The sequence below is a fragment of the Gambusia affinis genome, linkage group LG20 (assembly GCF_019740435.1).
Source record: "Gambusia affinis linkage group LG20, SWU_Gaff_1.0, whole genome shotgun sequence".
Taxonomy (NCBI): Eukaryota; Metazoa; Chordata; class Actinopteri; order Cyprinodontiformes; family Poeciliidae; genus Gambusia; species Gambusia affinis.
Genome location: NC_057887.1, coordinates 20,239,480 through 20,252,061, shown reverse-complemented (window position 1 = coordinate 20,252,061; position 12,582 = coordinate 20,239,480). Strand labels below are relative to the sequence as shown.

The 12,582-nt window shown below is 38.8% G+C and overlaps 1 protein-coding gene across 2 annotated transcripts in view; it reads right to left on the bottom strand.

Moving 5' to 3' along the window:
* Positions 1-679: 679 nt before the first annotated feature.
* Positions 680-12,582, bottom strand: part of lrp2b (low density lipoprotein receptor-related protein 2b) — a 47,582-nt gene continuing 35,679 nt past the window's right edge. For both annotated transcript variants that reach the window (XM_044102640.1, XM_044102641.1), the window contains 24 exons: positions 12,381-12,509; positions 12,092-12,211; positions 11,754-11,870; positions 10,963-11,079; positions 10,275-10,412; positions 9,269-9,391; positions 8,557-8,685; positions 7,265-7,396; positions 7,059-7,184; positions 6,803-6,946; positions 5,886-6,051; positions 5,682-5,810; positions 5,381-5,601; positions 4,334-4,516; positions 4,094-4,213; positions 3,896-3,983; positions 3,274-3,338; positions 3,005-3,167; positions 2,773-2,836; positions 2,542-2,673; positions 2,216-2,302; positions 1,933-1,995; positions 1,792-1,848; positions 680-994 (listed from right to left, as the gene is read on the bottom strand). In XM_044102640.1, coding sequence (XP_043958575.1) covers positions 956-994; positions 1,792-1,848; positions 1,933-1,995; positions 2,216-2,302; positions 2,542-2,673; positions 2,773-2,836; positions 3,005-3,167; positions 3,274-3,338; positions 3,896-3,983; positions 4,094-4,213; positions 4,334-4,516; positions 5,381-5,601; positions 5,682-5,810; positions 5,886-6,051; positions 6,803-6,946; positions 7,059-7,184; positions 7,265-7,396; positions 8,557-8,685; positions 9,269-9,391; positions 10,275-10,412; positions 10,963-11,079; positions 11,754-11,870; positions 12,092-12,211; positions 12,381-12,509 — 2,852 coding nt within the window. In that variant the 3' untranslated portion in view covers positions 680-955. The remainder of the gene's footprint in view (positions 995-1,791; positions 1,849-1,932; positions 1,996-2,215; positions 2,303-2,541; positions 2,674-2,772; positions 2,837-3,004; positions 3,168-3,273; positions 3,339-3,895; positions 3,984-4,093; positions 4,214-4,333; positions 4,517-5,380; positions 5,602-5,681; positions 5,811-5,885; positions 6,052-6,802; positions 6,947-7,058; positions 7,185-7,264; positions 7,397-8,556; positions 8,686-9,268; positions 9,392-10,274; positions 10,413-10,962; positions 11,080-11,753; positions 11,871-12,091; positions 12,212-12,380; positions 12,510-12,582) is intronic.

Genomic DNA, 12,582 nt, shown 5'->3' with positions numbered 1-12,582 from the left:
CGGATGTGCAAAAACGCATGTTTTTCTGTCACTCAGTAGAAAACTGACATGTTCCAACTTTAGTTTTTAAATATGGGAATTCCTTGGCTTTCTAAAATCCATTCTGGTATAACTGGACAATTCATGCATGAGGTAATGATCCCACAGTCCTCGAAGGCAGCATTGTGTGCACACATGCTGTGAGCTGCATGCCTCTTTGGTGAGCGTCTCTCCCTCCCTCCACCTCTCTGTCTCTCTGAGTGCAGCTCGCTCTCTGGGTGATGCCTCATGGGGAACCAGCAGGTTGGAAACGTGGACTGTGAATCATCACGAGGCACGAAAACACGGCTCCCACCACCCATCCCTGCCCCTCTCTCTTATCTGCCTTGTTCACTTGTCTGTGGTGCCTCCGCTCATTTGGCTGGCTCGGCCCTAATGTGTTCAGACACACTGGCGTGTGTGAGAAAAGACACATAGAAGTGTTGTGGTTGCTCTGCGATCACAGGATTAAATAGAGGATGACAAAGCGTTTCGTAGTGGCTCAGTGGGTCAGACGCAGAAGATGGGAATCAGAGTTTTATCTGTGATCAAAAGGGATAACGCAGGGGGGAGCCTCTTCTTGTGATTAGACTGAAAGATCAAAGAATAATGCCAGCGACAGACACAATTTAATGATAAAAGTTTAATAAAAGATGCTCCATGGAATTAAAATTTACAAAAGAGACAAACTCTGAATAAAGAATGTTTCAAAGGTTTGATTTACATTATTCACTGAACTAAACCAGCCGGATTCTACTCATAACAAATCATATTCCAGATTATATTCATACAAATACCTTCACTGAAGTTAAGTTACATCTAAAGGTGTCACAGAATACTGTGCTTTCTCTTTCACAAGGTTTCTAGATAAATTTGATTGAATCCATGTTTTTATTTCCGGTGGGTTTATCTCCCATCCAGGAGTGCAGAGGCCGTCTCAAACGTCGGAATCAGAAGTAGACTCACGTTCGTATTCCTGCAAGAACATCAAAATGTTGTATAGAGATGCAGCAAAATGAACTAGTTTCCATCCAAGATAAAGTCACTAACACTGTGAAGATGTGTGAAAACATAAAGAGAAATAAAGCCTTTAATTTGAGTACAAACAGGATTATCCTTCTGCTATTAAAACTGTATAAAATAATGACAGTCCTTCCTCTACAAGGAGCTCCAGGTTTTCTAGGGAGGTACATTTTGCTCCTAAAAAACATTTCTGCAATGATTTTGTCACTTTTCAGACTTTCATTCATTTAAAAAGTAGTAGTATTTATTAGTATTTGTAGTATTAAAGAACAAACACAACTAAACTAGTTTTTCCAAGAACATCTGCCCTGCTGTTTGCCTTATTTTTTGCTTTTGTTGTTTTTATTTTTTGTAAGTTTTTCTTTTTTATGTTAGGATCCTGAGTTTGGATGTTTCTGTGAATATTTGTGAAACTGTCAACTATTAATAAAGTTGAGTTGAATTGTTGATGCTATATATTCTAACAAGAATATTGGGGGGATTTAGAAGAGCAACAGGCCCACAGCATCACAGATCTCTCACTGTACTTAACAGTAGGAATGAGGTAGTTTATCTTTTATGTATTTTTTTGATGTGAGTCCCACCTGGAGTGTTTGTTTGAGAACAGTTTGAGAACACAGGAAGAATAAATGTTCTTAAGGCTTTCTACCACATGGCATTGCTTTATTAGGTAAATATTTACTTCAAATGAAACATGAGACTTCATGGCTACATGATAGAGAGATTTCTGCATCGTGAGTTTTCGCTCACCATGTAGATGGGATTCACGACGGAGCCTGAACCTTCATCCTGAGTGGGTTTGATTTGCTGTTGAAAACAGAAATTAAGTTTCGATTAGACAAAGGTTTTACAGAGGATTGCAAACCTTTTGTCCTAAACTTTGATGCATACCTCCATGGCTACCCGGGAACTCGATGCAACAACAACATCCTCTTCAAATGCACCAACAGCCTCCTGAGGAAGAAGACAGGCAGGAATATTTAATCCCTGATGCTCAGCTCAGAAACATGAGGTCCAAGAATAAATAGAGACAGATAGAGATATATTGCTAGATGTAGATATTTAGATAGAGGTAAATGTAGATATATATGCCTATAGATAGGCATAGACACACAGATCACAATATCTATCACAATAAAAATAATTGATTGTTTCAACTGGGTAACAAACTGACCTTAGAAATGGCAGGTTTAGCTGAACTTGATCTGAGGTCACCCATAGCTTGACCTTCCTTCACATACAGGGGGTTAATAATGTTCTCCTGAGGAAGAATAAATTAAGCTCATCAACATTTATGCTGCATTTGCTTACAATGTCATGAGCACAAATTATAAATGTCTTTTAAACATATTTCCATCAAAAAACATGAGAAAGTGGCATCAGACAGAATACATTTAACAACATATCTAGAAGGATAAGAAGTTTTCCAGCTATGAAGAGGTTGAGGTGTGAGTGGAATAACTCCAAAGTGGAGGCGGACAGTTGTGTGTGTTTAATGACCTTGTGTGTTTGAGCAGGAGAGGAAGTGGGCGTCGCCTTGCTGGTAGAGCCAGGCTGCCCTTCAGCTTCATACGCTGGATTCTCGAAGCTCTTCCCCTCCGTGTCAACGATCGACACTGAGATGGAGGGAACCTGAAATACAGCCGTTTATTTACTCTGTTGACCAGCCGGGTTTGAAGTTTAAAACGGTGCTGAAGAATCATAATAAAACAAAAATAATGTATTACTCACTGCATCTCCGTTCGGCCTCGGTTCATTCTCTTCTGGTCTTCGTCCATTTTGGGTGAATCCGTTCCTAAAAATGATCAACAGAAACTCAACGTGTCAAAACGCTGACACAGTCAAATGCATTAAAAATATAGAAAGTGGAATATAAACCAGTTTTAGCATCCAAAATATGTTGTAATATTTGTCCCATGTGCATCTTTCAGTTAGGATTGAATATTTGACCTCCACAGCTTACCTTAAACCTGAGAAAGTGGGCATGGATGGCATACTGGGAATACTGGGCATGCTGGGCAAGCTGCCCTGCAGCCTCTCCATGATGTTGGACTTCTTCCTGCAGAAGTAAACCAGAGCCACCAGCAGGGCCACAAACAGCACTGTCACCCCGATGGCTATTCCAACTGTCAGGGAAACACAAAAGGAAGAGACACAGGATGAGACTTTTTGATAATAATATTAATGTTATTTTTATTTTCCACTGTTATTTCTATGGAAATATAAATATACCTGAAGATGCAACCACATTGTGCACACTGGTCTGGCAGTAGTCACCCTTCCACCCAGAAGGACATCTGTGGAGTAAAAACAAGCATAAAAAAACACCACATTGTTTATATTCTGAACAAATATTCAACTTATTGGCGTTCATAATTTCAACATAATTTTTTGGGAGATTTTTACGATATCCTCCACAGATTAAATATACAGTAGATGCTTTTCCAGTTTATTTTGTCACACTTTCAGTTTAAAAAAAAATTAAAAATTTCAATCATCTAACTGACTTTATTTAAGAAAGTAGCTATTTCCCTGCAGCCTCTGCCTGACTTTTAAAGATCAAACTTACTTGGATGTCATGTTTTCTTGTCTTTCCTATTTTTAAAGGAGGGGCAAAATAAAGTGTGTATCTCATGCAAAGACCCCATTAAACAAGTCATTTGTTAGAAATAAAAAGCTTCTCAACAGCCTGAACAATGTTTCATAGTGAATTAAATTAATAATTTCCCCAGTGAAGGTTGGATTTTTCATCTTTTTTACTGTGTGTGATCATGGCATTGTAATAAAAGATGAACTTGTGTTCTTTTCATTTTTAACACAGTTTAATGCAGCGAAACAGAACCCAAACTCTTACATGCAAAGAGCCTTGTTGTCGTTAAAGTAGCACGTGCCTCCATTTTGACACTGGCATGGTGGAGGCATGGTGGGCGGTGGATCAAAACCTGGGAAATCATAGGAGTACTGAGTGAGTTTTCTCTGTTCTTGTATCTGCACAAATTCATCTCCTTCTGCTCTCTTAACACAAGTGAAGCTAAAAGGTTTTGTTTCTTACCGGCGTCGCATTCTGTGTTGCTGCCGGTGATGAAGTTGGTGCCCTCAGGACAGGCGCAGGTGTAGCCTCCCGGCCGGATCAAGCACAGATGGCTGCAGGTTCCCTTGCATGGATTCTTTACTGCATGTGTAAAAAAAAAAATAGAAAGAAAAAGGTGGAATGAAATGAAAAGAGTGGAGAATAAAGGGTGACATTCTCTTCATAGTGTTCTTGAACATGTGATGAGAGTGTTGGTCTTACTGGCCATGGAGTTGTATCTCTGCTGCTGGTACACAGAGATCTGAGTCAGCCAAGGTCCAGCAGTCAACAGTTTCACTTTGTCTCCTTGGCCAAACTTGTCCTGCCGGAAAACCTCGCCTTTCTCCTGAGTGCTCCAGTAAACGTGGCCCTCAAACACGCACACGCTGAAGGGGTTTCTCACATCTATGCATAAAAAAAAATAGACAGAAAGTTTGATTTTTTTATAAGCTTCAGGCATGTAAATGCAGCAGACCCTGAAATTTTCCACATAATTAAACCACTTGGACAATCAAACTTTAATATCTTTATTTGATAAACCAACATGAAATAGTGCAAATTTATGCTGGGAGAAGAAAAAAAAAAGATCTTTTTGGTTGTTAATCTTTTCTACAAGTACCGATCTCAAACATGTGGCACGCATTGGTGTTTAACCTGGCTCACCTCTAAATAAAATAAACCCAATTATCATGAAATGTCGACTAATTACTTAAGAGAGTCCAACATATGACAGTAGATTTGAGGGAAAAGAGAGAATCAAACAGCCACATGGCCTTTTATAAGTACAGAAGGGCTGCAAAAATACAAAATCAGTTATTGTCAATTTTTGTCTGTCTCTATAGTGCAAATATCTCAGTACAGTATTAATAAGACAAAACTAAATTACAAATAACCTTTGAGCAAAGAGCTTGTTTTATGTCAATAATAGCTTAAGATTGATAAAACATGCTAGTTTACTGGCAGATTATTCAAATAATGTGTCAGTGGTACTAATAGTCTTTAATCAATATTAAGGAATCAGACTTAAAACTGGTTTGGTCTTATTTCAAGATATTTGCACTAGAAACTACATCAAAAATACTTGGTAAGATTTAGTGTTTTTGCCGTGTATAGATCTGGTGAGAGAGTCTAGTCTATTAGTCCAACAGTCCACAAAGGCGACTTTCAAGGAGAAGCAACAAGAAGACAGCCATCATTTACTACCTTTAATTACTGGGTCATGTTTATTGTACAATGTGAGCCTTTTAAGACCCACTTCCTGTTTCTCACCTATGTAAACTGCTGTTCTGCGTTGCTCTCCTGAAGGCAGAACAGACTCAATACGGCTTTCCTTGGAGTCCGACCAGTAAATTCTGTCTCCGTTGGCGAAGTCGATGGACAGGCCGGTGGGCCAACCCAGGCCGTCGGCTACGAGCACTTTTCTCTCCTGCCCGTCCAACCACGAACACTCGATCTTAGCTACGTCTCCTCGGTCTGCCCAGTACAGCATTCTGCAGCAGGAATTAGACAAGTAATTTTTACAGGTTTGTTTTATGTCTGTCAAGAGCAACGCAATCTTTTTCTGCCTTACCCGAGCCGAGGGTTGACCGCCACAGCAGATGGATACCCCAAATCAGTCTTCACAAGTTGCTTCCTGTAGCGTCCATCCAACAAGGCCACTTCTAATCTTTTCAGCCTGGAATCTGCCCAGTAAAGGTTTCTAGGAAGAGAAAATACAAACTTCTAATTAGTGGGCATTCTGATATCAAGCTTATACAGAAATCAAGTACCTCACCTGCCCACCCAGTCCACAGCGATGCCATCTGGTGTTGTGATGTATTTGACACCCAGGTCAACAGCAGCAGCGATGTTATTACTGCCATCGTCCACTGAAGGTATGTACGCTCTCTTAATGGCACCGGGCTCAGCGTCCTTACCAGCAACAGTGAAGTACACCATGCCTGAAAGGTTAATAAACAAAATGCAAAACTTACTGCATGAATGTGACCTACTATGCTTCCTTGAACAAGATAGGATACATCAACAGTGTATATAAAGCATGTTCATTACATTTTTTGCACAAAATCATACTTAGATAGTGAGAAAAAGGTGTGATTATCATTTTTATTTTCAACTTCTTTCAGAATGAGTTGTTTTAGGGCCTCTTGTCACTTTAAATCCTAATCCATATAAGATGCAGCTGGACACGCCCCGACAAATCAACGTTTACACTTGGACCTGAAAATGGCTGCAAACAGATGCAAAATTATACATCTGTACATCTTTGAAAAGCAGAAGTGGAGCCTCCTGCACAACCATCAAGAATGCATCAAGTGGCTTTTGAACGGTAAGTCAACAATAGCACACTTGTCCTTTCCAACAGCCATTGTACATACAGCAGTAAAACAAGGTGATCAAATGTGCTGGAGCTCTGCTTGGGTTTCTAGAGGGGCAAGGGTCGTCTGGGGTTGCTAGGTAACAGCGCAGTGTCTGTTTATTGTGGCTCAACAATCGAGAGGCTTTTGATACAGCTCATTTTCCAGAAACAAAAAAGCACTAACATATTGCCAAAAAAAAAAAGTCTGGGTAGTTTTTTGACTTGCTGAGTGTCTGAGAACCATTTGAAACTTAAATGGAAGTATAATAACGTAAAAGATGTGAATTTTGCACAAAACGTTCCCGTTAAAGCGATGACTGGTAAAAGCGTCTTACTGAATCCAGTGTTGTTGTGGTCCCAGTCGTAGTCCAGAGCCATGATGCGCTCCTCCTCCTGGAGGAGGTCGTGGTAAGTTTCCGCCTGCAGGTTGAACCTCCGGATCCGAACTCTCTCTGGGAGCAGCAGCAGAGGAGCGGCTCCTGAAGGAGAAGCACACGCTACATATTTTAGCACATATTTACCACGGTGAAATGTCCCTCGATTATTTGTAATCCCATAAGTTGCTTCAGGCCCATAAAAGATTGCGCTCACCTTCAGCCTCACACATCTTTCCATCACCCACTTTCCTGTAACCAGATGAACACTCGCAGTCGTAGCTTCCTTTGGTGTTCTTGCACACCTGAGGACAGGTACCGTACTCTTTACACTCATCGATGTCTGCAAGAGAGAGAAAACTGTCAGGTTCTGAAAGGGAGAACAAGTGGGTTTGGACCTCTTTGGGTTGGGAATGTGTGTACCGAGGCAGTTGTAGGTGCTGTCGGGGTCCACCTCATATCCAGCCCTGCAGGAGCAGATAAAGCCGGTACCATTCAGGTTGGTGCAAATGTGTTGGCAGAGCTTCTCATCGCAGTTCCGATCTTGGCCGAAATCTGGATTCAGAGTTTGTAGAGAAAAACAAACAAACAAACAAAACATTGTTAAAGAGCTCAAGAAGAAAATGGGAAAAGAACAAGAGGAATTTTGATCTTTATGTAAATATCAAAACAAAAAATGTACACATCAGATCTTTTTATTACCTAATACCTAGCTTCAAGGGTTTGTAGATATATCATAAAAAACACTTCAAAACATTTCAAGACCATTTTTAGGATTGATACATCAGTTAGGAAAATAACCAAACTTACTTTAACATCAAGATTAGCAACTAAAGTGAGTTAAACAGAACGTTGCAGTTCAAAACTGCAACATTTTAATGTTATTTTTGCATAGATCAAATACCTTTACTGCGAAAACAGAATATTATCAAGTATTTTTGTCTAGTTTCTAGTGCAAATATCTGAGTATACTTGAAATATGACAAAACTAACCTCCAAGTAACTTCTCAGCAAGATATAGGAGCTTGTTTTTAGTCAATAATTCCTTATTACTGATGAAAAAGTGCTAGCTATAAATGAAATAATCTGCCAGTGGAACAAGACATTTTCAAATTATAATATGAGAAAAATGTCTTATTCCACTGCCAAATTATTTCACTAATAACTAGAACTTTTTCAGCAACATTAAGGAATTAATCTAAAACAAGTTCCTACATTATGGTGAAAAGTTCCTTGTGAGTCAGCTTTGTTTTCTCTCAACTTGACTAAGACATTTTCATTAGAAACTAAACCAAAAATACCTGGTAAGAATTTGTGTTTTTTAGGTGTTTATGTTTTTAAAACTTGTCTTCTTGTACGTCAAACATGGTTTTGTTTCGCCAAAGCTAGGCTAGAAAGTTCTAGCTTTAAAAAGGTAACAAGTTCAATTTTGTGTTATTATGTTAGAACCATAGCACCCAGGAGAAGATATGAAGCCGTTTTTAATCATTCGACTCTGTCAGTAGAGTAACCTGACAACCAATCAAGCAATGAAAAGCAAAAATGGCAGCCGGTAAGTCTAATATACCTCTTTAGTTGGAATTAAATCCCAAATATGTTTAATCTGAACTTTTATGTGAATAAATGTCCAATTTTTGTCAAAATTTTCTTAAGAATAGACACAGAATAACTCAAATATGTTTTCCATAAGGTTAATAAGTGTTTGTGTTACTCACTGCAGCCCATTTCATCTGTACGGTCCCCACAGTTGTCGTTGTGGTCACAGACGTAAGGGAGGGCCACACACTGTCCGTTGGTACATTTAAACTCTTCTAGGGTGCAGGGGGCCAGGGTGGGCTCACGGCCTGTCAAAGACGCACAATTATTCTTTAAAGAGACCTAATGATAAAAAAATTTTCCACCACACTATGATATCAAACACTAAGAGGCCACACAAAAACAATGGCTGCATGTTGTAACATGATACGACCAACAAACCATTTATTTTCCATGAACAAGCCAGTGGGAATGACTACCCTGCCCCTAACAGTATAATCTTATCTAAGAATAATTTGATGTATGTATAAGCCGATTGTGCAACATTTTCATAAAGGGAACTACTTTCTTATCATCTGGAAGCTGGAGGCGTTGTGACCTCAGGGGTCACTGGTTTTACATCGGGATTTCCAGTTTCACTGACCTCGGTTCAGCAAAGGTCAGCGCATTAGAGGGGTTTAGACTAATGCTTGGCAATCTCAGAAACTTATCACAAATCTGGTTATGGCTACATTTAAAAGACAAAACAAATGGACAACAACAGTTCTGCACTTAGCCTGATTTGTAGCTTGGAAATTTGGATTTGTCCACATGTTTCTGAGCTTGCTTTGGATGTGATGTTGTGGTTTGTAGATCCAGATAAAATGTTGTGTGTGTGTGTCTAAGTCATACAGAGGTCTTCGTCTTCATCACTGCCGTCTCCGCAGTCGTCCTTCATGTTGCACAGCAGGCCTGAGTAGATGCAGTAGCCGTTGGCACAGCGGAACCTGGACGGCATCTCACAGGTGATGTTTACTGATGAAAAACAAATATAATTTTACTTCTGTTTTTATCAAATGACGAACAGTTTAAACTGACACTTTTCCAGTTTTACATCTGAATTTTCTGTCTAAAAAATTAATTTTTTTATTAAATTTTCTTTTTGGTAGGTCAAGCTCATAATAAATATATTAATTTCCATGTTGGAAGTTCAGACGTGTGTTAAAAAAAGTAAGAACAAGTTGGAAATGCTTTAACATGAATTGATTAGGGTAAAGATTTTAATGACAACTTGTTCAGTGAGTAGAACGCTTTGAGACCTAACAAACCAGCTACCTAGATATGGATTTAAAAGCTCTTCTGTCAACATCGCATCCTAAAAAACACTCAATTCTGGCAGCATTTAGTTTTTCTCCAGCCTTGACCAACTTGAGAAACTCCAATTTCTCTCAACACTGTCTCACCTGAAGACTTTGTATTAGCACACCATAAAGTAGTGTCTCAATGATCTATAAAAACAGTTTAACTTGTGATGGTTTCACAGAAATGGAGATCTTAAAAACTTTGTTTTAAAGTTAGAACTCAAACTCTAATTCTGTGAAGGTCTATAGTTAGTTTTCTTACCGCAACATGTCACGTACTATTGATTATGGATTTATTGTTAATTTAGCTAAGCTCAAAAACAGCTTATTATTTTGAGCTTTTTTGTGTTGATCATAAGAACCTACATCAAGATATTCTCATCAGAAATGTCTGTGTTTTAAAATTATGTATCTGCTTTAAAAAAGGCCTGACATTTATTTAATGTTGCTAATTTTGGATGCTTTTGGTTTGACCTTAAAATGTAAAGATTTTAAAAAAAGTCAAAATAAAACTTCTAACAGAATATTATAAGGAAAAAAATGGTAATTTTCCTCACAGCAAAGAGTGAGCACTTCGTCGGAGCGATCTCCACAGTCATCGACGCCGTCACACACCCAGTTTGGACTCACACACAGCCGGTTCGCGCACTGGAACTGATTGGGACGACACCAACGGCCTCCCGGATAGCGAGTTGCTGGAAAAGTTGGAAGAATCAGAGAATCACATTGCTGCAAAAAAATTGATGTATAAACCAAATTATTTGTGATGACACAAAAACATTTCTCAAAATTAAGTTGAAGAAGAAGATATTGAAATTGAAAATAAAGAGTAAACTCCAGTGCATCACGTAAACACATGTCAGTGAAGAAACATTTTTTAAAACTTGTGTTTAAGGATTAGTTACAAAACTGAAGTAAAACATGAAAAGAAATGAACTTATCTGCTAGTAAGCTTTCAAACATTTACAGCTTTTACATATTTTCCAGTTTGCAAGTTTCAATTTTGAATGAAAAAAAAAAGGTTTAATTGTACATTTCTGTGATATTAATTACTGCTGTTGCAAGAAAATTAAGTTTCATTTAAGGAGGTATTCTGGGAACGATTCATGTTAACTTTAATCATAAAGATGTAAACCTTTGTGTTCCACAACCGCGAGATCAGTTTGGAAGCCAATAATCTGGAATAAGTGAAGTAATAATGCTTGGATATCTGGTGGGGGTTTGTTAGTTTTTGTGTTTACTTACGACAGCTGGTCTCATCAGATAAATCCAGACAGTCGGCCTGGCCGTCACACTGCAGCGCGACGGGGATGCAGTGACCCGAGTCGCACTGGAAGAAACCCGGGCGACACGTCAGCAGCTCTGAAGGAGAGAAAAGCACAAATCCGGGTCTCTATGCATCTTCTGTTTCAAAATTCCTGAATTATTGTCCAGAGTCAAATTTATTTATTTTTCTTATTATTGTTATTACTTTGGGGAGATCTGAGAACACCCTGAAAATGCTTCATCTTTTCTACAAATCATGGGATCAGACTGAAACTGTCTTTGAAATTAAAAAAAGGATTATTATTTTTAGATTTGCTAAATCCAGACAGGATTATCCAAACCTAAAAACAAATTGTGTAAAACAGAGTTTTTCAACTGATATGTTTTTTCTTTGTACAAATTTTAAAAAGAAGCAGGTGACTGATGTGGAAGAAATTTAAGACAAACAGGTCTTGTTCTCAGACTAAAAGTTGTCTAAAGCCCAAAAACAGTAAAATATAAGTCAGAAACCCAAAAAATTGAAAATGGAAAATTCAAGACACATATATAAACAATGCAGGTTATATAAATATAAAGAAATTATTTTTTTTTTTTACTTTTAGACTAATGAATAAAGTCTGGAAAGAAGCATTTCCAGTGCTCAGTGACTCCAGACCTAGAAAGTATCAAAAGCAAACTTAACAGTTTTCACTTCTGTGCAAACTGAACGCTGATAAAGGTAGAGCTGCAAACCAAAAACAGAGTGGGTTTTAAATGCACTGCATGCTCACCGCAGTCTCGCTCATCCGAGTTGTCTCCGCAGTCGTTGTCATGGTCGCACCGCCAGTTTCCAGGGATGCATTGAGCATTGTCGCAACGAAACTCGCTTTCAGTGCAAGACCTTGGCTCTGGAAAGAAAAACATCAATCACAAAGAAACATTTATCTACAGCCTGAAAGCAGCTGATTCATCTGATATAAAGCTTAAAAGGAAGAGGGAATAAATTAACAAAGTACATTTATTAGATTAAAAAAATAGCAAAATCTATAAAGCAAGAGAAACATGGATGTAATATTTTGCAGAAGCTTCAACAATGACTGAGTTAAAGCATAAAGAATCAAAGACTTACCGCAGTTTCTCTCATCCGATCCATCGCCGCAGTCATTGGCGCCGTCACACTTCCATCGTATGGGAACACAACGGTGGTTGTCACAGCGGAAATCTCCCAGAGGGTCACAGGTCAGCTCCTCTGTTTGGACAATTGAACACACGGTCAGTGTATATTGACTGCAGTTTGGTATCAAAGTTAATAAGCTCTTGGTTTATTGTTTGCAATCAGATATAAAACTCTTCAAAAGTAACAAAAGAATATTGAAGGACAAGAAGACCAAACGTGGATGTAACAGGTAGGAACTGACCGCAGCCTTCCTCGTCGCTGTTGTCCAAGCAGTCGTTTGTGCCGTCGCAACGGGCCCACTGAGGAACACAGCGGTAGTTTGTCTTGCAGGAAAACTCTGTGTCTTCATCACACTTGTATTCTGGACCCACTGAGAAGAGACAGAAAGATAAACGAGAGGTGAGATCTGAACGTGCAAGACGTTCCAGGAACACCAGGCCTCC